This window comes from Ambystoma mexicanum, chromosome 8, assembly GCF_040938575.1.
Source record: "Ambystoma mexicanum isolate Mex_15411 chromosome 8, UKY_AmexF1_1, whole genome shotgun sequence".
NCBI lineage: Eukaryota > Metazoa > Chordata > Amphibia > Caudata > Ambystomatidae > Ambystoma > Ambystoma mexicanum.
The window spans coordinates 780,911,684-780,936,497 of NC_090929.1; the positions used below are offsets into that span (position 1 = coordinate 780,911,684).

At 47.5% G+C, this 24,814-nt stretch overlaps 1 protein-coding gene across 2 annotated transcripts in view; it reads right to left on the reverse strand.

Moving 5' to 3' along the window:
- SUPV3L1 (Suv3 like RNA helicase) overlaps window positions 1-24,814 on the reverse strand; it is a 1,718,675-nt gene that overhangs the window by 985,347 nt on the left and 708,514 nt on the right. For both annotated transcript variants that reach the window (XM_069610607.1, XM_069610608.1), the window contains exon 7: window positions 23,136-23,213. In XM_069610607.1, the coding sequence (XP_069466708.1) occupies window positions 23,136-23,213 (78 nt within the window). The remainder of the gene's footprint in view (window positions 1-23,135; window positions 23,214-24,814) is intronic.

Below are 24,814 nucleotides of genomic sequence, written 5' to 3' on the forward strand. Positions count from 1 at the left end.
TACGAGCTCCGCTTAAGACGACCAGTATGCTAGGTGGAAAGAAACAATCTGAGGGACCTCGGCACGTGAGGGATTTTGGGTACACAACACGTCACGATAGGCATAGTTTTACAGACACGCCTATGCAGACGTGCCCTTTCGATCCTCGAAAGACAAGATGCAATACTCAGCGGTGACCAGTGGATGTCGGACTATATGCACAACATGTGATTCTAAGCAGATTAACAAACATCACAACTTTAATTACACATACGTCCCGCCCCCTTTCCTCCATCCTTGTGGGTGATTCCACCGAACAAGAGCATTGGGTGGAGCTGTGGCAACCTGCTCATACTTGAGAAGCAAAAAGGTTCTTCAGAGCTGCCTGACCAAACTCTGCATCCCGCCTGGAGCTGGTATCTGGAGAATAGTGCTTACAGAACACAGACAGAGCGCTCCAAGTAGCCTTCGTGCTGATGACATCTCAATTAGCATGTCTCTGAAAGGCGACAGCCGAAGCTTTAGCTCATGGGCATGGATCCCCGCAGGAACTGACTTGCCCGTGGCTGTATACGCCTCCGAAATGGCCTGGACCAGCCATCTGGCAATAGAAGCTTTTGAAGCCTGGGTGCCGGGAGCTGTTCCCCCCCGATGGTGATGAACAACGCCTCTGACTTCCTGAAGGATTATGTCCGAGAGAGATGGAACTTTTGTACACTCTTGAGGTCCAATGAATGCAAAGCCCTTTCAGCCTCCGACTGCGGGTTCAGAAAAACAGCGGCAGGCAGATTTCCTGATGCAAATGGAATGGAGCGACCGTCCTGGGCAAGATGTTGCCACAGAACGACAAAGCCTGCAGCTTGCTGACACTGTGCGACAAAGTTAACGCAACCAATAGCACTGCCTTGAGTGTCGCCAGCCAGATGTCCACCAAGGCCATCAGCTCGAAGAGCTCGCGCTGCAAGGCCGCAAGAACCACATTGGGTACAGCCTATGGACCGGAGGAAAGAGCCTGGACAACCACTTGAGGTGGGCCTTAACCACTGGGTTGGCTGCTGAAAACACATACTCCCGGGAATTCGTCTAGGCCCCTCTGGCTGCCAGATAGGTGCGGCAGGAATCGACCCGAGCGCCGGAACGAGCCAGATGTGTCTAAATAGCCAGCACGTCGTCCAGGGAGCAGATAAGAGAGGTCTAGTCCCTAGTTGTGGGACCCAGTGGCAGAATCTAGAGCACTTGCTCTTGTACTGAGAAAGCGTAGACTGCCTCTTGTATAATGTCCCAGTTGTAGAACCGAGCGTGGTGCAGTCTCAGCTGGTCAGGAACCAGGCCGCTAGGGCCAGCATGGCTGGGTCCTGGTGTTCCACTGCCCCAACATGTTGCACCAGGAATCCCCTGCTGGGGATTGGGAGATGGACAGGCCCAGAGTGCACAACTGTAGCAGATCTGAGAACCAAGTCCTTAATGGCCAGTGGGGGGCAATCAGGATGAGGCTGCAACCCACCAACGCCCAAAGCTTGCGGAGGGTCCTATTGAGCAACGTAGGAGGAGGAGGAAACTCATAGCACCTGCAGGAATGCCAGCAGAACTGTAACGTGTCCTCCAGAGACCCCTGACCATATCCTGCCCACAAAGCAAACCTGGGGCAATTGGAATTCAGGGGAGAGGCAATTAAGTGTAGATCTGGGAGCCCCCATCTCTAAAACAGGGGCAAACAACAGTTGATTTGCAGCTCCGATTCCTAGGTGTTGAACCCGAAATGGCCGAGTTGGTCCGTTTTCACATTGCCGTCTCCCCGGAGATGGACTGAGGAAATCCATATCCCCTTCGACAGGGCACATTCCCAGATCGACAAAGCCTCCATGTACAGAAGGGGGGGAACGGGTGCCACCCATCTTGTTCAAGCAAAACATTGTCATGGAATTGTTGGTCCTGACCAGAACCGCCTTGTCTCCGATGAGTGGCAGAAAGGCCCCCCCCGAGAGCTAGGCCCCCAGCTGAGCTCGAGCAGATATGCAGGAGGGCTTCCGCCCTGGACCATGCCCCATGAATCGAGTAGCCCTCCAGATTAGCTCCCCAGCCCGAAACTGAGGAATCCATTGTCACCACCAGAGTGGGCTCCAGTACGGTAAAGGGGGGCCCCCATTGCCACATTGCAGTCCATCAGCCATGAGTGAAGATCTGGGAGGTGGGACAGGGGAACCGAAATCCTGTCCGACTGCGACCCAGTCTCCTGGTCCCAACTGGCCACCAGGTAGAGCTGGAGGCTCCTCATCTTGAGGTGGGCGTGCCAAACTGTGAGCATGCAAGACACCATCAGGCCCAGAAGATGCTGAAACCATCATGCTGAGGTGTTCGAATTTGCCAGAAAGTGCCCCATCACCTTGCAGAACAGGAGCCTCCCATGGCGTGGGGAACACCTGCTGCACAGCAGTTTCCCAGCGCACTCCAAAGAACACTAGATCCTGGGTGGGAGTCGGCTGCGACTTCCGTTGGCTGCGCGAGAACCCCAGCTGATGAAGAACATCTGGCAGTTGTTGGCAGCAGTGCACCGCTCCCTCTGGCAAGCGGACCCTCACCAGCCAGTCGTCTGAACATGGGTATAAGTGAGGGCCAGTCAGGCAGAGGAAACCAGCCACCACATTCATTAGCTTAGTGAACACACAAGGGGCTGAGTTAAGGCTGAAAGGCAGCACCTTGTAGTGGTACGACAGAATCGTGAACGAGAGACCTTTCCAATGCGGCTGGTAGATGGGGACATTAAGGTATGCAACCTTGAGGTCCAGGGAACGCATCCAGTCCCATGTGCATAAAGACTTGGCTACGTGCGCTGGAGTAATCATCTTGAAGCTTTCAAGAGGTAAAGATAGGTTGAGCAATGACAGGTCCAAGACTACCCTAAGGCAAGGCTGGTTGTTCTTGGGTACCGCAAAAATCATGGAGTAGAAGCCAGAGGCCCTGTCTGACAGACAAAAAGAGAGGATCCCGTAAAAGGGCCGGGACCCTATCTGAAGCAGGGGAGGAGAGGGTGGCAGTGAAAAAGGAAGAGGAACACTGAAGCCTGTGGAGACTATAGAAAGGATCCAAGGACCCTTAAAACAAAGTTTCCAGCTGGATTAGATGAGAGCCAGCCATTACCCTAAAGGGGAGCTGTGTTCCCTGACCGTTATGTCACTGCTTTTTGGCATCTGAGGCGAGAGTGAGGAGGAGGAGTGGGAAAAAACGTGATGCCCTCTGCAGTTTCCTCCTGCGGTTTCTGGGGGACCAGTCTGGTCACTGCGAACTGCGGTCCCAAACCCCTTGAATCCGCTAAAGGCAGAGGGTTTGAAGTGGATCCTGCCCTGGGTCTGAGGGAAGGACTTCTGTCCTGGTTTAGTCAGGATGGCCAAGGACTTGCGTTGAGATCTTTTTTGTCAGCTCGTCATCCGTGGACGAATGAAAAAGATCTGGCCCCTCAAACGGAAGATCCGGGATCCTCTTCTGCACATCATAGGATAATTTAGTGCATCCACGCCCGCCACCTCATCTTGACCCCCCCCCCCCCCGGGCGCAGCCATCTTCTGGCTGTATCGTTGTGGGAGACTAAAGACTCCATGAGGTCCTGCGCAACTGCACGGGGCTACACCAGGCTGGCTTTTTTTTTTTTTAAAAGGCGGCCCGTCTCCCCAGGTGAAGATGAGGCAGGAACTCCACAATCTCTCGTCACAGCATCTGGTGCGCCGCAGCTAGGAGGGCATCAGCATTGGCCTGTGGCAAGTGCAGCTCGAAATTGAGGTAGCAACGCTTGCCAAAAGACTCAAGGGCTTTGTGCTCTTTGGAAAGACAACTGAAGGCAGCCCCTGCCGAGGACGACGACAATGGCCTCGAATACAAGGAAGCTGCCACAACCGAAGAGTGCGGCTGAGGGCGGGCGGCCAGGTTCCCCTTACAAAAGCCTAAATTGGCTGTCCAATTTCTTCTTCATCTGGGCGTTGGCCCTGGGCTACTCCCAGACCTTCCTCGCTCCTTCCTCGAACAGGTGGTGGCACACCAGGCCAGTACCTCCACCAACACCCCAACTCCTGGGGGTCTGCTCGGGCTGGGGGACCCCCAAGAACTCTGCAACGCCCTGAAGACGGTCATGAAACGCCTTCATAGCTGCTGAATGTTCTTCATTCTGCACGTCATCGTCTCCCCACCCCTTTTTTTCAGATGGAAGGGAGTCCGGGTCCTGGGATACAGGGGCAGCAGGGGTTCGCCCCTGATCTGCACCGAAGGTGGCTGGGTAACAACAGGCGACTGCAGGGGAGGCATTGGTGGTACAGGAGGAGGAGGAGGAGAAGGAGGAGGGCTCTGAAGTACCTACAGGGCCTGGACCGGAGGAGGAAAGGGATGTGGTACCGGAGGTGGGCCCAGATGAGGATGCCTGTGGGATCACCTCCTTGATGAGCCTGGTCATCTTTGGGGAGCGCATGAGGAGGTGGAAGTGCTAAAAGAAGCGATCCTTGCATCCCGCTGGATCGCAGGGGTGCACTGCCCTCAGCCGTACTGGGTCTCCTTTCCTGATCGAAGCATCTGGGGGCCTGAGGCGAGTAAGCAACAGGCGAAGAGTGGTAGATATAGCCCTCTGAAGACCATCCACCCGTGCCATAGGGTCTGCCACTGCATCCCGAGGGAAGGGGACTGAAACCTTCCTGCAGGGCCCACACTGTGGGCAAAGGACCCAGGAGAGACCCTGAATCTGAATCCAAGATGGCCACTGGCCAAGCATGCTCAGCCGGTGCTTGTTCACCATCTTTGGGCCTGGTGCCACGCCCTGGGAGGGAGGGCACGCAGGCCCCACGCTGGCTCAGACATTGAACGGCCCCTGGACCCTGAAGCAAGAGCATCGACCTAGGAGATGGCTCCAGTAGGCTCTAAGCCCTCAGCCCACTGGCCGGTAGTCGAATCACCCTGCACAACAACAACCTCAGAAGGTAGCTGCGGTAGGCTGGGCGCCCTCAGCTATGGAGCTGGTAGTCATTTTGGACCATGCTTCGAATTGACTCCTGGAACAGAACACAACAATCCTTTCCGCGCTGGGGCAGAAGAGTACAACGAGCTGGATCGTCCCTTCGTGGACCAGCCTGGGCCCCTCACCTGGTGAGCCGGTAGCCTTGCCGGCCTTGGGTCTGTCGACGGAATGCCCGGAAGAGCCCCTCAGCTTGGGAGCCAGTAGCTTTGACAGCCTCGGTCTGCCAGAACCAGAATCCAAGGACCCCTTCCCAGTGGAAACTCCCAGAAGGAAGTCTCTGTGCTGAGGGGTCTTGCTAAACAAAGAACCTACCTTGTCTTGAAGTGGAGCTAAGATGACCCGAGGAGAAGAATGGAATATCTCGCTCCAGCGGGAAAGATGATTCTTCAAGGCCCGGTGACCGAGAGCGCTGCAAGCTGCGCACACGTCCAAACCAGTGGTCGGGCTCCAGGCACTCAAGACAGAGCACATGGTGGTCCGAGGCCGGGAATGAGCGATCACAGTATGTGCATTTCGTGAAGCCTCTTGCAGCCGGCATGCGCTGGGGGAGGCAGGGCAACAAAGGGAGGTGAAGAAGATCAGAAAACAAGAACGGGGAGCATGCAGAAAGCTGAAAATGTTCCTGCATCTAGCTGCCAGGTCCAACACTGTCCAGCTGGAATAAGGGACTGAGGTGAGGTGCCAGAGGGTGGGGTCTCGGGGCATTCTCACACCTGGGGCCGCGCCTCTGCACGCTGTACTAAATTTAAAGGGGAAGCTCACATTTTCACTGCCAAAGTTGCCGGTACCATTCCCATGTTGGGTGACGCCCCACAAGGATGGAAGAAAAGGGACCGGACGAATGAGTATAGATGTGCTCACACTTTGGCCCGCCTGCCTTGTGGTTTCCCTGCACAAAGGAAGACCCCAAGACAAAGTATCAGAAAGTAGGGATTAAAAAAAATACATTGGTACCCCAATTGTTGGTATACTTCCTGTGAATTAGCTGGCACAGCAATGCCAGTAGAAAGGCAGGCTGTTCTAAAGTTGTCTGCAGCTGGGATCTCAGATCCAAATCATCCTATTATATAGACTTGACCAAGGAGCAACTAGAGCAAAGACTGTCTTGGTACATTTTTGTATGTCTAAACAGGCTCAGGAGAATGTCTATGCCTGTATTCCTTCAGTCATTCCTATAACGCAGCTTTAGGTGCTATTGGAACAAAGCAGTTTTCAACTTCTACAGATAGACATTAATTGATCTAGCCTGCAGAACCAGGGGGGCGCAACGGATCTGATGCGGTCCCCAGTTGCACAAGTGAAACTGTTAAGCTGGAACGTGGCTGTGGCCCGTAAAAAATAAGGCAACCCGGACTGGATAAATTGCCTGAAAACTCATGACGAGCTTTGTATAATGAGACCTGACTGGTAGAAGATTCTCAGTTTGTTAACACTTTTCATGAATTTCTGGTATTTACAAGCTGCAACCCATAAGGGGTCAAGTCACCTGAGAAAGGGCCTAGCAACTTTAATACAAAGGTCTCTCAACTGGTATCCAGTGTTTATTCTTGACCCCTCGGACCAAGCTTTAGTAGCCCCCTATAGTGGTGCCGATTACAAACTTCTTATTATCAATGTATATTTGCACCTGAAAGAGAACCCCAAAAACGTTCTTGCACCTAATGACTGTTAGCAAATTTGCTAGTAATCACCAGTGATGCAAGTACACGCATTATGGGGGATTTGAATGCCAAACTGGGTGGGAATGCTGAAATTGACAAAGACAGGAAATCTCTGGTAGTTAGTTGCCTTTGGTATTCTAAAGAGTTATTACAGACCCTAGAGGGACTTTACGCAACACCTTTTTACCTCACTGTTCTTTAGTCGAGTTAAATGGGAGGTGTCCTGGTGATGTTCCACCTATGGCTTCTTTTAAGTCTGCCACTAGAGCCTCTTTAATAGGCAACTGCATGGTAGATTGTTATTCTTACCAGCGAGTTGTGAGCGCCCACAAACGGGCCATAACCAGTTTGTTCTTTTGTGGAATTATGTCCTGAAAAACCCTAACCCGTCTGCCTACTTTAAAGAACCTTTCAAAGCCTCTTGTGTAAATTACCCAAGGCTAAGTTAGTTCCAATTCTAACAGAAGCAGAGATAGGTAGGCAAGCCTTTTTTTTTAACCAAGTCTCAGCTAGACGATCCAGTGGAGACAGTTCTCGCCTATGAGGATTTAACCTCTTATCACTGGCCGTTACTGACTGCGTCCCAGTTTCTTTTCTGGCCGTTGGTTTAACGAGTGCAAAGATGCTACTTGATTTGATAGAGAACATGATAGGGTTACATTTGAATTATGAATTGTAGAATCTTAAGAGTATAAAAAACTGCTAAAAGGTGAAGAAAAGTGTGCTTATAGTAATGCAGAGGTTTCCTTTAGACAAGACTATTAAAAACAATGTGAAGGGATTTTGGAACCTTGTGGGTTTCTAAAATGTAACCAACTGGATGGAAGTTCAATTTCATCATCTGAGTTGGTGTTCAATTATAAGGCCATCCTGTACAATGTTTCATTTAATTTGTGTGCCTGAATTGTGCTTGAACGTATTGCGATTTTAATGTAGAACTGTGTGGTTAACTTTGATAGCCTGATTTAGAGTCGCTGTAATAACCTAAGGAGAGCTATTACTTCTCGTATTGTGTTCACTTTACCCTGCAAAACCTACAAGCAAACTTGCGAGCAGGAACTACACTTCCCAGCCTCACCAGAGCCTCTCTTAATTTCATTGGCGGCGCGTTCAGCGGCAAGCTGGTTTGTGCCGGTTCATGTTGGTACGTGTAGTGTGTGCCCGGATGTCTCAATCTCAGTGTGAACAGATACATCGACAGGCCCTTTCAAGGCGCCATAAGGGTAACCATAGTGTATTTTCTTGTACCCAATTACAGCTGGACACAAATGTCTGTTTGATGCCGTCATAGGATACCACACAGGACTCGGTTTGCTGTTAGCAGCACAGAGATCCATCCGGATGGTCACAGTACGCAGGTATCTTGATGCTAAGTGGAATCCTGATATGATTAGGTCGGATGGGTCTCCTGTTACGACAGAGAGGCAGCAGAGGGATGCAGATTTGCTTGGTCCCACGGCTGTTGCCGAGCAGTAGGCTTCAGTAAATGCTGTTGCGGACTGCCGTCTGCTCTGCCTGATATGGCGCGTCAGCTCTTTGAATCTCTGGTCATCTTTACCCATGAACATACATCGACCTGATGGTCAAAGTCTGGCAACACCCCCCTCTCACAAGCTCTCGACAGCAAGCGTTCCAATGCTGGTGTGAAAGATGGTATATATGATACTTCGTTCTTGGTAGATGGTATGGAAAAGCCCACCACACAAACATTAGAAAGTGAGCAATTTGAATAAAGAGTGTTACAGCATACAGAATTACGTAGCAAGCTTCCAGAGCCACAAAGTCTAACAACCAGTACAGAAAATTCTGCCTTCTCCGTACCTAGGGCAGATCAAGGGGATTGCATTATTAGTCAACCTCTACCTTTGGACAACGCAGATAGTAGGATTATTTAAGGCGCACTACTGAACACCAGGTCTTTGTGCAAACATGCAATTGACTTTCACCATTACATAACGGAACACAGCATAGACATAATATGCTTAACAGAGACCTGGCTCAAAGATTCCAGTGGGCCCAATATTGACTTGGCAACACCTGACGGATATAACGTCTTTTCCTGAAACCGAGAATACACCAACAGGGGAGGTGTCACGATTCTGGCTAGAAAGCATTCTCTTTGAAGCCCCAATTGTTTGCAATGACTGCAAGATCCTTCACCTCAAATTGAATCACTCCCATTATAGATGCACCAACATTTTTCTTTATCATCCCCCAGAGGACATGCCTAACTTCAATGATAAGATCACACAACTGCTAGGACCTCTAAACAAATGCGCAACTCTGCTCTTGGGTGATCTAAATCGCTGGTGCAGTGACGCCACAGATGAACAAGTTACTTGCCAACTGGTAACTTTCTTTCGATTGGATGTTCCTCCAACTTATTCCACATCTTTGACATGTAATGTCCACAGCTGTGTAGTTCAGAAACTGTTTTAGCAGAGGATATCCTGCATCGATGGCGTCGGGTCGATGTCCCTCGAAGGCCTCAGTCGAGGGCGACGTCCCAGGATGTTATAAATAGGACGCACTGCACCCGTAGCCTCAGTTTATGTTTTTTCCGCCATAACGTGTGACATGCACATATCCAATGCCTGCTTGACTGCACATAGCCTTGCGGAAAAGTAAGCTGCAATCGCAAAGGAAATTCTCCAGAGGGGCAGGCTGGGTGGGCAATGCGGAAAACGTTGGAGGAACATCCAATAGAAAGAACGTTACCAGTTGGTAAGTAACTTGTTCTTCGAATGGATTATGTCCTCCAGCGTATTCCACATCTTTGACAGCCTCCCAAAGCAGCACCAGAAAATGGAGGAGGGAAAGAATTTAGAGTACCCAATCAGATGGCAGAATAAAGAACCGCTTTACCAAAGACTGCATCACAAATGTTCCGAATAGGAACTCCTCTCTGCAGGGCTGTGGAAGTAGCCACACCCCTAGTGGAATGAGCTTGCAACCCTTCATGAGGGTCCTTGCCCGCAAAACGGTAACATTCAGTAATGGTGAGGATAATCCACCTGGACAAGGTCTGTTTTGTAACAGCCTGGCCCAATCGGTGACCAGCCTACCCCACAAAGAGTTGAGCGTCCACTCTGACCCTGGACATCCTAGAAATATAAAAGCTTAGAGCTCTCCTAGGGTCCAACCTATGGAGTCACTGCTCTTCCTTACCAGGATGAGGAGGAGGAAAGAAAGAAGGAAGAACCACTTTCTGGCTCAAATGAAATTCAGACACTACCTTAGGTAGAAAGTACAACCCTATCCTTGTGGAACACAGTAAAGGGTGGTTTAGACGAAAGTGCCTGCAATTCACATTCTGTGAGCGGAAGTAACCGCAACCAAGAACATTGTCTTGAAAGACAGTAACCTCAAAGGACAAGAGTGCAAAGGTTCAAACAGAGCACCCATGAGGAATTTCAAGACCAAATTCACATCCCAAACCGGCACCTGGAAAGGGGACGGCGGGAACACATTAGTGAGGCCTTTAAGAAATGGGGAAATCAAAGGAATCTTAAAGTAAGAACATTCTTCAGACGAGCGCTTGAAGATAGACGGCGCCTCCAGGTAACCTTTAATGGTACCCGCTTGACGGCTCCTGTGGTCCAAAAAAATCAAGAAAGACAAAACTGTGGGAATGTAACACTGAAAAGTATCAACATTTTATCCTCTGTACCAGTCGCAGAACTTACGGCAACGGTACAGGGATTTTGTTGCTGGCCGCCTGCCGAAAGCAACACCTCCATCACGTCATCCGGGAGGTCCCAATCCTTATACCTCAACCTTTCAGATACCAAGCGTGAATGTTGAGGTTCCTGACCTATGGATGGAGAACCTGACCCCCCCCCCTTGCGCGAGAGCAGATCCTCTCGGTAGGGAAGACGGTGTGGAGAGCAGATTGACATTTCTAGAAGGTCCAGGTACTTCGCTCTCCTGGCCCAATACGGAGCAATGAGGATCATGTGGGATCTGAACCTCCATATCCTCCTTAACACTTGATAGGGACTGGAGGAAATGCGTACAGCAGTGGGAATGACCAATCCACCACAAATGCATCTCCTAAGGCTCCTCTCAGAGGAAATTCCCTTGAGCAGAATCTCTCGCACTTACTGTTGACACTGGTGGCAAAGAGATCCACTTGTGGGATTCCCCAAAGGGCAAATATCTCCAGGACTTCCTGAGCCAACTCCCACTCGTGAGAGATCGTGCTCTGCCTGCTCAGAGCGTCCGCCGCCGCATTGTCTTCTCCGGCCAGATGAACTGCAGAGAGTGAAATTTCCTGCTGAATTGCCCAGAACCAGAGCTGCATTGCCTCTCTGCACAACGGGAGTGACCCTACCCCCCCACCTTTTTGTTGAGATAATGCATGGTCACTGTGTTGTCCGTCATGATAAGGACGCTCTTCCCCCACGCAGACGGCAGAAAAGCCTTGAGGGCCAGACTGATGGCCCTCAGCTCTAACAGGTTGAAGTGGAGTTTGGACTCCGACGGAGACCAACAACCGATGGCGGTCAATTCCTTGGCATGAGCTCCCCATCCTGTGAGGGAATCGTCCATCACTACAGTTAGCTCTGGCCATGGTTGCCAAAATGGCTCCCCCTTCCATCAGGCTCCCCGCGTTTGGCCCACCACATAAGATCCTGGGAGAGACCGAGAGTGGAATCTGAACAGGATACGACATCTTGCCCGAGAACTGCGACCACTGCATCTTGAGGACCCATTGCAGGGATCTCATCCTCTGCCTGGCCTCTGGCACCAGAAAAATGCAGGATGCCACGAAGCAGATTAACCTTAAGAATTCAAAAGCCCGGAGACTCTGGGCATGTTGAAACTTGTTCACCATCTGCACAATGTGATTAGCCCTTACCTTGGGAGGCAAGCACTTCCAAGGACGTGTCTAACACAGCCCCGATGTACTGGAGCTGTTGGGAAGGTGTCAGATGTGACTTCTTGAAATTGAGGGAGAAGCCCAGCTTGTGGAGGGTGCGGCAGGTGAGACCGAGGTGATCCAATGCTTGCTCGGGAGAACGTGCACGGATCAGCCAGTCGTCCAGGTAGGGGTAGACGTGAATCCCCCCCTTGCCTAAGATACACTGCCACCACCACCAGCAGCTTAGGAAGACCCTCGGGGGGAGGTCAATCCGAATGGCAGGACCCGAAACTGAAAGTGCAAGTCGCCAGCCGCAAACCTCAGGTACTTTCTGTGTTTGGGATGAATCGGCACATGAAAGTAAGCATCCTGTAGGTCCAGAAACACCAACCAATCCTGAAGTTGAAGGGCCTGCAGGACTTGAGAAAGGGAACCATCTTGAACTTGTCCTTCCTTAGAAGTTTGTTCAACCAACGTAAATCCAGGATGGGTCTCAATCCTCCGTCTCTCTTTGAAATCAAAAAACATGGTGAATACCAACCCTTGTTCCTCTCCGCTATAGGCACCAGTTCTATAGCGCCTTTCTCTAGCTGGGTCAAGATTTCCTGCATAAGGAGCGGATCCGTAAGCTTCAAAGAGATTCTCTGTTGGATTGTCGCAAGGCTGCTGCAGGAACGGAAGGCAGTAACCGTGGGCTATTGTATCGAAAACCCACGCATCCGAATTAATGGCTCGCCATTCTTCTAGATGCGGAGACAGCCTGCCCCCAACCGGCGAACCATGGGACATGGCCTCATGAATGTTTTGGAGCGGCAGTGGCAAAGCCTGAAGGCAACGAGGCAGCTGCCTGAGCCGCTTTGGCACCTTTATTTCCCCGACCACCATGGGTATTTTTACACGGACCCCTTGATTCGCGGCTCCTCTTGTTCTACCAAAGGAGGAGTAACGAAAAGAACCTCCCCTTCACTGCTGCCCCCTAGGACGAAAAGGCAGAGGTTGACTCACAGTTGCGCTCAAAGATTTAGCAGCAGCTTTTGAGGTCTGCAACCTCTCAAGGCTCTCATCAGCCTTGAGTGCCAAACAAATGTGCGCCATCAAAGGGCATGTTCAAAAGACGGGCTTGCACATCCGGAGCAAAACCCAACTTCCGCAACCACGCAAATCTACGTATCACGGTGCTCACTGCCATGGACCGGCTAACACGGTTGGCCGTGTCCAAACCCGACTGAAGGGATTCACACATGGCCTTCTTGCTAACTTATCTTGCACAAGAGCAAGGAACCCATCCCTTTCTTCCCCCTCGGGAATATGCTCAGCAGCTAACGAAACAATTCCACAGAGTGTGTGAAAATCTTGCCAAGGCACAAGTGGAGTTGGCTGACTTCAACGCCAAACTCCCTGCAGAAAACACGTTGCGTGCCCAACCGTCAAAGCGTTTGTCATCCCTATCAGGAGGGATTGTAGGGTACGCCGCCTGCCTCGAGGTGGCCGTAGCCGCCTGAACCACCAAACTCTCGGGAGTGGGGTGAGATGAAAGGTAGCTGGGGTCGCTACTGGAAGGACAGTATTTTTTGGTTAACGATTTGTTAACAGCCGGAAGAGATTCCAGAGACTGCCAAGCAGCCGCCACCCTTTTCTGTAATGTCAGATGAAAAGTTAAACACTGGGTCAGAGGACAGACCTTGATCTAAAATGTCCGTTAGATCATCTTGTACAAAATCTTCAGAAGGACTGGACCAGCCCAGATACTCTGACCCTAGCCATGAGCCTCCTGTAGGACAATTTAGCATGAGCCCCAGGCTTAGGCCTGCCAAATTCCACTTCCGGAGAAGTGTCCAAGCCACTGGCATCATGAAGAGTCTGCCTCAACTCTTCCGACTGACTGTCTCCAGAACAGAAGGAGCCACATCAGGCTCATCAGGATCCAGATCGAAGTCTGACCTCTCCTCCTCCTCCTCCTCATATATGTCATCCAGAGGGAGGTAAAAACCTTGCCACGTTACAGAAGAGGGTCTGGAGTCCACCACAGGCCTCACACACTTAGAAGTAGCCTTCCTAGGAGGATCCACAGTATCAGGGATCTCCATCAGTACATTTTGGGCAAAAAGCCCCAAGGCGTCGACGGCGGCGAGGGCTGGTACGAAAGCACAGCTTCGACGTCGGTATCCGATGGAGTCAACGCCGACCTTAAGCCCTTGCTAGGTTTCTGCAGTCTCGCTGGAGACAAGGACCGAGACTTGGAAGCACGTCTCTTGCGACTATCCTGAGCCTAGTCCGAACGGGACCTCGAAGGTTCCCGATGAGTCGCGTCGCGGACCTGAGCCCTAAGGCGTGCGAGCCACGGTACAAAACCGTTCCTTGCTGGCTTCGCCAGAAGCCACGGACAGAACTGTGCCCGGCGATTGAAAAATCGGCAACATCTGCTCTCGAAAGGCAGCCCATTCCTCCGGAGTCAAGGACTTGGTGGGACAAGCCACTTTCCTCACGGCTCCATCCCTTGAGGAATACTGAGAAGGCGACCGGTGACGGCGCTTCCTAGAATGCCGAGACGAGGACGAAGGATGGGAACCACTCCGGGACCGAGACTCCCGGGACTCCACCCGACACGGAGAATCGCCCCACGAGTCGTCGGTGGACATACCCTTGGACTTAGATTTACGGCACTTACTGGGTTTAGAAGCCCCACCTACCTGAAGCTTTCCCTTACGCTCATGCAAGGCCTTAGCAGTCATTGACTGGCATTTGGAACAGTCGTTTGTGTCGTGACTCTCGCCCAAGCACCACAAACAAATGCGATGTGGGTCGGTTATCGACATTTTAGACTTTTAGTCCTGGCAAGTCTTGAAGCCAGACCGCGGAGTCAGAGGGGTCGAAGAAGAAGACATATTCACAAGGAATACACGAGGTGCGCCAAGTCTCCGAAGCAAACACGTTTGCAGAAAAAACAGAACTGAGGCTACAGGTGCCGTGTGTCCTATTTAGAACATCTGGTGACGTCGCCCTCGACGGAGGCCTTCGCAGTACATCGACCCGACACCATCGACGCAGGACGCCCTCTGCCGAAAAAGTTTCCGAACTACACAGCTGTGGACATTACATGTCAAAGATGTGAAATACGTTGGAGGACACAGTCCATTCAAAAAGGATACCATAAAATGGCAACAGAATCTCAGGAACATTCAGTTTTAAATTCACAACAGAGAACCTACATACAGCAAGGGGAACATCCTGGACTGGGTCACATGGAAAAATCTTGAAAATGACATAAGCAGCACCAAACCAAGTATCTGGTCTGAGCACTCCTTTGTTGAGTTCCACATATTGCCCCAGGACAACCTAAAAAAGCATAGCAACAAGACAACACCCAGGACATTCAGGAATGTATAAATAAACTTTTAGAGTCCACCTCAGACCTTGATCCCCCATGGATATTAGCCACTGCACACAGAGCGCATTTGACTTGCATCTTAGATTTTACCGCCCCCATAAAAAAAGAAAACAATCAGGAAACAATCAGGGACAACATTCGTCATAATGCTTGGTTTACACCCATTCTTAGAAATCTTAAAAAGAAAAAGAGACAAAGCAAACTCAGAGGCACTTAAAATTGCATGGAAACACTACAGTGACAAGTTAGCCCACCCGCAAAGCCAAGAGAGACTACTTTAATGACCAGATAATTAGTGCTGGAAAAGCACAAAGAACTCTGAAATATTAAAGATGCTGGAAAAAACTATGGCACAGGTACAGCTATTTAAGCCAACTAATCTAGACTGTGTTCGGACTCATCAAGCTTTTGCTGACAAAATCACTGAAGCCCGGGTAAAAATGAAAAAAGATCTAGAAGGTGGTCCGTGCACTAAAGTGGGCGATGTTCCTACCGATTTACAATGTTATAGTCAAGATGCACAGCAAAATATAAATTACTTGGTTTTCACATTTAGGCCCATTACGTTGGCCGAAATGGAAAGAACCTTGGATGAAATACACCCCACCTCGTGTTTTGGAGGAGTCACCCCCTCCAAAATGGTCCTGGAAAACAAGAAATTCTTCTCACCATTCCTTGTGAGGTTTGTAAATGCATCTTTCAAATCACGACTGTGTCCTGGACTCTATAAAAGCTGTCATAGTCAATTAGTAAAGAAGGCAGGATTAAATCCCCAAAAAAGCAAAAACCTTAGGCATATCACCAATGCCTATTTTTGGCTTAAAATAGTAGACAAAATAGCAACTGCTCAATTACAAGGGCATTTAGACTCCCCATCTGGGCTGCATATTGGACAATTGGGTTTTCGCTCAGGCCACAGTACTGAGTGTGCCCTGCTAGACATACAGACGCGTATGCTTGATATCGGACAAGGACAAAACCAGGCTGCTGATATTGCTAGACAGGTCAGCAGCCTTCAACCTTTCAGACCACAAGTGCCTTTTAAGCACTCTGTGGGTAGATGTGGGCCCTTCTTAAGTAACTGGAGGTTTACGGTTCAGTGAGAAGCTGCCTCACACTCTGTGTGGAGTACTTCAGGGTGCATGCGTGTCGCTGCCATTATTTAATATCTAGATAAAGCCACGATGTGATCTCTTAACTGAGATGGGCGTGCTATTTACCATTTATCCCGACACACAACTTCTACTTGGAGTATATGTGATGGATGCTACCAACATCATGCACATTTACAAGACTATTAAAAATTGAATATCTACCCAATGGATGCGCGTCAACAGCTCCAAGACAGAAATCTTAATTTTTGGTTCAGCCCAGGTCAGAGCTAAATTAGACCTCAGATACTCCAGCTTTTTGATTGAGGACTGGGTCAGCCAAACACTTGATCAAGTAAAAACTCTGTTTAGCTAGAATCCTTACTTGCCACCGATGCTCACAGCAACAATGTGCTTAAGAATTGTCAATCCCATCTCAGATTTCTTAGGCAAGTTAAACATTTTGTCACGGAGGAAAATTGTATAACCTTAGCTCGTGCCACTGTCCTTCCCAGGATTGACTACTTAAACGCACTGGTGGGTGCAGGCAAAGGCTGTATTCTTAGACTTCAAGTCATACAAAATGATGCTATTTGTATAGCAAAAGATGTTACCAGGGGACCTCATATCTCCATCATTAGGAAAAATCTGCACCTGCTCCCAGTGGCCACTAGAGTACAATTCAAAGTAGCCACCCCATCACACAAGTGCTTGTATGGTAAAGCTCCCACCTATTTGAAGGAAAGTTTAGTCAGCTAAAAGTACAAGAGGGCCCTACGATCCAGCAGTGCTAATCTGCTCCATTGCCCTAGAACTAGACGGTCAAAGGTAAAGTTAGATCGTTCCCAGTGTTGGCAGCTTCTATTTGGAATGCCCTGCCGCTGAAGTTATGAAAGGAAGCCAATCACCTGTCCTTTAGGAAACTTCTAAAATCTGTGTTCTTTAACTAGGCTGCTTATTGGTGGACTCTTCTTTTCTGCTTGTCCTGTCATTTTTGTTTTGTCCTGTGTGTTGGTGTGCACCATGAAGCCTATGGTCTATGGCACATTATAAACTGACGAATTTGGCACATTTTGTCACAGATTCCCTGGAAGTAAGCCTCTCTTACGAGGCCAGGGAAATGCAGAAGATACCTGACTCTGACCGTGGGACTGGCTGTCTGCAGGAGGACAATCTCCAGGGAAACCGAAAGAGCGAATGGACCTGATTTGCAGAGCATTTTCCAATGGGATTGCTCCATTATAAAAATGCTTCTGTAAATCAGGCCGCAAGTCGAGATAACTCTTCAGTTATACCTTTCAGTGACAACCATGTACCTTTGCAACATTCATATATGGCCTATTGTAATATAGATACTGATTTCCCAGGTTTTTCTAACCCAAAACATCATCTTCCACCTTTATTGCGTACGGAGACGAGGAAGAGAGATGCAATAATGATGATGACTGGACATAGTAAACACACGCTGCGTTCTTGTCATCGGAGACTGCAGAGAAAGACCGGGACATTTAAAAACAACTCAGGTGAACCGCATTTAGGAGAACGAGAGAGCCAGAAACTGGAGAGGCACCTGACTTGTGCGGACACTGGAGAATGTTGAAGGCAAGCAGACTGCAGAGCGAAGTGCAGAGGCCAGCAGGCACGGTGTGCTGAGGAACCAGACTGGGAGAAGTTTGCCGCTTTTAGACCACAGGCAGCCAGAGCTGCCAAAGTCACAAGAAGGTGAAGCAGAAAGAAAATAACTTGCCAGACGCAAGAGCAGTCAACGGGCCAGGGACGCAGAAGCTAGGGGAAACACGAGGAACGCTGAAGACGCCATCCACGACCAGCAAACCCAGAGTGAGCGGTTACCAGGGAGCATCTAAGTGAATGTTGTGTACCGCGTACTACGCTAGAGAGCCCAAGAGTGAATATTACCTATACAAACACTGTTAAAGGAACAAGCCTTAGTAAAGGCAGTGCAAGTATTACCAATACAAATATTGTTGAGAGAAAGAACCTCAACAAAGACAGTGAAATCATTGCAAGTACAAACAGTGTTAAAGGCAAAAGCCTAGGCGAAGGAAGTAAGAAAGGGTTGCTGACCCAATATTGGAACATTGTTCAAGAGATAAATTAGTTTTCAAAAATTGGTTGGCAGAATTTGCTAATGAAATGTTCTTGATTAAAAAACACACCCATTTGATTAGCAATTTTGTACTAATATTTTAAATCTCACCAGAAGTTATTTGTACCCAAGACATAACAATAGCAAGAATACAGCATTACTATGTACTTCTGAAGTAATACATTAGTGTGACGAGTGTCTGTAAAATGTAAAGGTTAGCTGCATGAATGGACAAAATAAATATATATGATAAAAAGGCTCTGAAAAATGTTTTCAGTGCAAGGCTCTGCTTGGCTGGGTGCAGTCAGTGTTGCACAGGGCAGTGCCCATCAAATTGTATGTTTGACCCATCATTTCCGGTGTAAGGAGAAGTTTCATAAAAACAAAAAGTTCAATGTTAAAGGAACGTTGTAGTATGGTTTTGCGGCAGGGGGTGTAATTGTAAACCTCAGGTGGACAAGATGGCCCTTGTCGGTCATTGATATCAACTGTTTTCAATATCACCTTAATTACCACTTTCAGGGGGAGGGCATGGCCGCTAACATTCCTCAAGCCTCAGCCAGGTAAGCACAAGCATAGCATTCCAGCCCTACGCATCCATGAAAGTGGTATTCATCGCTATTAGCACTGGTAACAGTAGATCTGTAGCTGTACATACTGGATGGAACTACTGATTTAATTTGTGTATTCATTATGTAAGGGGAAATAAAGTAAGCAACTAAGCAGAGTGGATGGTGTAGCAGGCAGAGATCTGGGTAAACTAGGTGAATATTGTAGTTTTGCAGCCAGCTCACTTTCAGGAGAGCTGGTATAAAGCAACAGGGTGAAACTATAGGATGGAAAGGAATTTAAGATCAGCTCATGGGTTGAGCAACAGTTGCACAGATTATGCAACCAACAAGCCACAGAACTAGGTTTGCCACCGAAGCATTTGGCCACGTGATCATGTACAAAAGTGGTCACTTGTCAATATGATGCATGTTTCCCAACAACATTAAATATACTTGACACTATGACCTTTAGATACAATTACTTAAACTGTACTGTAAAACATGTAGACAATGCAGTGTTGCAATATTATCATTATGTATTATTTATTATTTAACAACTTTAGGAAGGGAATTACAGGACTGTATTTTGTTTAAAAAAAGTGCACACATACCGGTCTTTGCCAGACAGAATATAGTTAGCTGAAGAAAACTATAATAAATATAACTTCTGGTTTGAAATTATTTGAAAGAAGAAAGAATGTTTCTTGCCTAGAACTCCCACACAGGACCTTGGCAATTGTAATGGTGCAGCAGAAATCATCTCCACCATGTCCCATTAGCCTCTTTGCGCACTTGCAGTGAGCAGATAAAAAGAGGGTGGCGGAAGCCCAGAGGACCAGAAAGGGATGCCGGGTGAGCTGGCTCTCAATGAACAAGGTAGTTTAAATAGCTAGCCGTGCTACACAAGTGTCAATTTAATTAGAAAACCTACAGAATAGCATAGCAAATTGCTATGCAACACTGCTTATTTTAAGCCTTGTTGTAAACTGGATAAAAGAGAAACAAAGAGCAAAGCAGCCCAGGCAGGTTAGTGAACCAGGCAACCAGAGAGTCTGGGACTCACAACCAACCAAGAAAGTGATGACACCCTGGCTGGCGAGTAACCAGGGGTAACGAAGATAAAGGATAAAAAGGGAAGGTTAATCTCTCTTTTTCAGGAACAATACCCTGGCAGTAAAGTATATCAGGGAGAGGAAGAAGGATTGAGCAAACTCATGGGGTCTGAACCCCTATATGTGAAAGCATGAAATAGACAAGAGGATTCATGCACCTTTATCAAAGAATTCCAGAGGTAAAACCTAAGAAACTAAGCAGAAAGGGAAGAGAATTATCCCTTTAAGGAACCAAATTCTCGAGAACAAACTAAAAACTGAAACCCTGACAGGGAAGTAAACCAGGGGTAGAAAGTGAATAGAAAGTGAAGAAAACTAAAGTTTGGGAATAGCAACACAGGGAGGAAGCCATACCACCTGAGTGAGGAACAAGAAAGAGAATAAAGTGAACAGTTTAAGGACCTGTGAAGATTTTCGATATAGTGAAGATTAAAGGGGTTAAAGAGTGGAGCTGTCCCGCCGGACCCCAACCCCTTGTTAAAACTGTAAAATAACATGGATGAGAAGGAATATCCAAGAAGAGAGTCATCTCCGTGGAAAACATTGGAACATTACTGGCTGCATGCAAAGTACCAGACTGATTGAACGAAACTAGTAGAAACATAAGGGAAGGGAGAACCCCTGTTTCCTGTTGGAACAGTATATTCTCTTTCCTTTTGTGCACCTTAGAACTTTAGGTTAGGAACTTTAAGAACAAGCTATAGCTCAAAGAAAACCCCACTTGCACTTTGTATTCAGTTGAGCATGCAAGGGTCAGTTTAAAGTTTAACAAATAAAGCATGCTCCGTCCTGTGTCAAACATCCTGACAAAGACACGTATTCGCTTTGTTGAGGCAGGGAAACCCCTCAGATATAGGGACAGGTAGGATTTCCCCCAACCCCTCTTATTACTTTGACAATAAAAGCGTTATTTCATACACAAAAGTTAATATTGTGTCTGACTTTTACTACTGACCCCTGACAAAACATGAATAAACGCAGAAGCAGCGGTTTCCCCTATTGCTTGGAAACCCAGCTATTCCAATGCCAGGATTACAATAAATGGTTCCCCGGGTTGGTAGACCCTAATCTTGCAGAAATTATTCAATGCGATTGCATGCATCTTTGTCCTTCCTGCTGCCTGGGACAAGAGTACTATACACCTATTTTCAAGAATGGTTAACATGCTGATCCCCAATGCTACCATTCCATATCCCTGTTAGATAGTGCCTCCAAGACATTTGCCAGCTGTTTGGCAGCTAGGCTTACCTTATGGGTAGCCGACAATGACATTTTATCAAGCAGGTTTTAGGAAAGGCTTTACAACAGTTGTTCATGCTTTTGTTCTTAAAATTATCGACAATTATGTTCTATTAAGAGGCAGCCAGGTCTATGCAGTCTTTTTAGATCTAGCGAAGGCGTTCAACTCTGTAGATCATGGTCTTCTGTGGAGTTAACTCCAACAATTGGGAGTGCTCTCCCCTCTTTTGCAGCTGATCATCTGCCTCTATTCAGACACCAGGGCCTCTGTTGACAGCCAAACAGGCCAAGGGGCATCAATGGAGTTCACAGTGAATAAAGGGGTAAGAAAGGGCTGCCAAATGGGCCCAATGTTCTTTATTATTTTTCTTTTAGATTTCAACCCCTGCTCCTTACAGGGAGCCATATTGCCGCCAGTTCTAAATGGAGCTGGTTATCCCACGCTTCTTTACGCAGATGATGCTATCTTTCTCGATCTAACACTGAAGGGACTAGGTTGCAGCTTGACTTATTCAGCCAGCTACCTGAAGCAAAATTCCCTAAATGTAAATCTTTCTATGACCAAAATAGTGGACTTTAGTAGTAATAAACCAAACAATACAGTCTGCCGAAAACTATTTTAAAGCGCTTCCAAAAATCCAAATATTAGAAATGTTATGGGTACAAAAGTGTCGAAAGGCTCCCAGGTATCTACTCTTGGTTCAAGAGTTACACTCAAATGCAAAAGTGGGGTATAGATATTATGCAGCTCAAGGTGGGCACAATTGAACAGCTTAAAAGAAAGCCAAGGATTTGGAATGTGACCATGCCATGAGCAGCATTACAAATTTGTGCTCATTGAGATATTTCACTGCTGCTCATAGTTTAATATCTTTAAATATGGCAGTGTGCACAATTCGTTTACCAGCCCATAGGCATATAATGGACATGGTTAGACTATTTTACCATTAACAGACCAAAAGACCTAGCTTTTTAAGTATTGTTGTGATATTGGGGCCATCAAGGACTTACACCTCTTTTTGTTACTTTGTAGGGGATGTTGGATTTAAGGAGGCGGTAGTTGTGCTGCCACTTTATCCATAACAATATCAGACAAGTCTCGAAGCCAATGCAGTTTATTTTGTCTTGCACAGTGACCCATTTTGTTTCTGAGTTATGTGAATACATTAATGCCTCTTTTAAATGGGTATCCGCAGAAAAAGTAATCAAAAAAACTTTGAAAGTAGAAATGACTGGTTATTTCTCCAAATTTGGGGGACATTAAGAAATATAGGGGTTGGGGTAAGTTGAATAGTTAAGGTGCAGAATAGAGGAGGGGGGTCTGCCCTCACTTTTTAACCAACAAAAACAAAAGATGCGTCATTTCACGGTTCAAAATTTTAAAGCATGTCCTTTAAACGTCTGCGTGGGAATTAACTCAGTTTTTATGCAAAATGTAAATTTAATGAAGCTCAGCAACCTGTGCATTCTTAACTGATCGACACTTTTAATGCATTATATTTTAAATGTGTATATGTTATTTGTAGTTATATTTTATTGTATTATGTGTTTATTGTATTTATCTGTAAATGGCAAAAGCTGAATAAAGTATTACCTACTGACCTAACAAAAATGTACATTAGGATAACAATGTAGTAAATCAGCTTGCACCCCTGGTGAAGCAAAAACTACATAACACAGATGCCACCAGCCTACTCCCTAAAAACCAATGCAGGGTGCTATTACCATAAGGGACACATGGGCTGCTTAAGTACCCCTGAGAGTTTTATGGGTAACCTAGGACCATATTGTAGAAGTGAGTGAAAAGGGATACGGTGGCAAGGGACCATCAGAATAAGTGGCTCTAACTGCCAAAAATAGGTCAGTTATAAAGAGGGGAAAAGGAAAATGTCAAGGGGACCCTAATAGGGAGCACACAACTGACTAATACGGGACCAGAGCACCTTGGCATACCAATAACTGAACATACTCCCTCAAGCTTGGCAACACCATTCATTGCAATTCAAAAAGTTAATAGTAACAATTTTTTTTTAAAATGATATGTTCTTGTTTCATGGTTAATGTTACTTTGATGCCAAAGCGTTGAAGAATACGTGCACACATCAGGCTCCATAGAATTTAATGTCATTTCACCAATCACAAATACATACCTAAAAGGGCTCTAGTCCATGCCCAGCCCCTTGCTGAATCTTTGATCATCTGGATTTCATCAATCACTGCTACTTCATCTTAAAATAAAAAAATAAAAAAGTGTGTTATAAGCAAAGGTCAGTATTACAGAAATTGATGAATAAAATGCAGCTAATACCACATAGCTGAAATATGCACCAACACCTGTCTTTAAATCCTACTTACAGACTGATAGAGTGGAAAGGCCATACCTGGAATCCTAATTTTCTATCATCTATATAAGATCACATTCAGATCCTTACAGAAATATGTACAGGGTTGAGTGCATCCCAGAAAACCATGCTCATGAGAGATGAAAGATTTGAATTAGCGAGATGGGCAGACAGTCTGGTTTTTCAGAGTGCCAGTCCACCGCAGGTTGCTTAGCGTTCATCCTCTCCCTCTTCTTTAGGACCCGCTCATCTGGGGCTCTGTGCCTATTCTCCACAGTGGAGCGAGATTGTGAGAAGGTGTTTTTCCAAGCAGATGATGCTCCTCATAAGCCAATGAACACAAGACTGTCTCTAATAAAGTGATGAGTGGGACACTTGGAAGCAGTGCATCGGTCCAGCACCTATGGTGATGCTGCAGGCAGGAATAAGCATTCTTGCGGGCAAGTTCCCCATTGAAACCGGCAGTGCTGAGGGCTGCAGGCAGGTTGGAGGGCTTGGTCCCCATCCCTGTTGGGTGTGGGGGGGAAGTGTGGGAGCACCCGGACCACAGGTGCTGCGACACCCACAAGCCCACTAATAAGACTCTGTATTGTGGATCAGGGGTCTGGTAGATCCTCAGACACTTGCCTCTCCCAAAGAATTTAAAAGTGATAAACGTAAAGGGATGCCAGATCCAGGAAAGCTACAACTAAGACTTCTACACAGGGAGCCCCCTCTGGGATCTTTTCACTGCCGTTTGTAAAGGCTTGGATTCCACCCGTTATGAGTGGAGATTCACGATACCTCTGAGGGCATTAGTGAATTGAGGATTGGCCCACACGCTGCGTTCTATCCTGCACACTCTCCTGTAGAAGCCAATACAGTCGTGCAAATAAAGGAAAGCTCCCAGGGAGGAGCTGCGGGGAGGGCTAGAGGGGGAGACAGCCCAGTGTGCTGAAAGTGAAGTGATAGTCAAGCAACTGAGGACACAAGAGCCAGTGTCTCACTATGGTAACCTTAGGCTTCATGGGAGATAAGAGCATCAAGGAGGCTGCAGATGGGAGAGACCCGAGTGACACACTGGGGAAACCATGTCATAAATCAAGAAAGATCTATGCCAAAATCAGATATGCTTACTATTTTTAGAATTTACGCAAAAAACAAATACACATTTTTGAATATAAAAATATCTGCCAACGATACGTTGTGACTTGGCCGGATAGGTGGCAACATTTTGCAAGGGCCTAGTTGGGCTTAGTGAAGGATTTGAGACCAAGAAGCATATGGAAACCACAGGATCAGTACAGTCAAAGGTTTTGGAAAGTATAAAGTCATTACACAATCGACAACCGAAGTTATAACCCAATTGCAAGGATCTGTAAAACAGATCTTTCTGGGAAAAGCTACACTTCAGAAACTTGAGGCGAGATCAGAAGGGGACAATATCAAGGAATTAGTGACCAATCTCTGCACAGACATCTTGGAGGTCTAGGCAAGCAAAGTGCAGC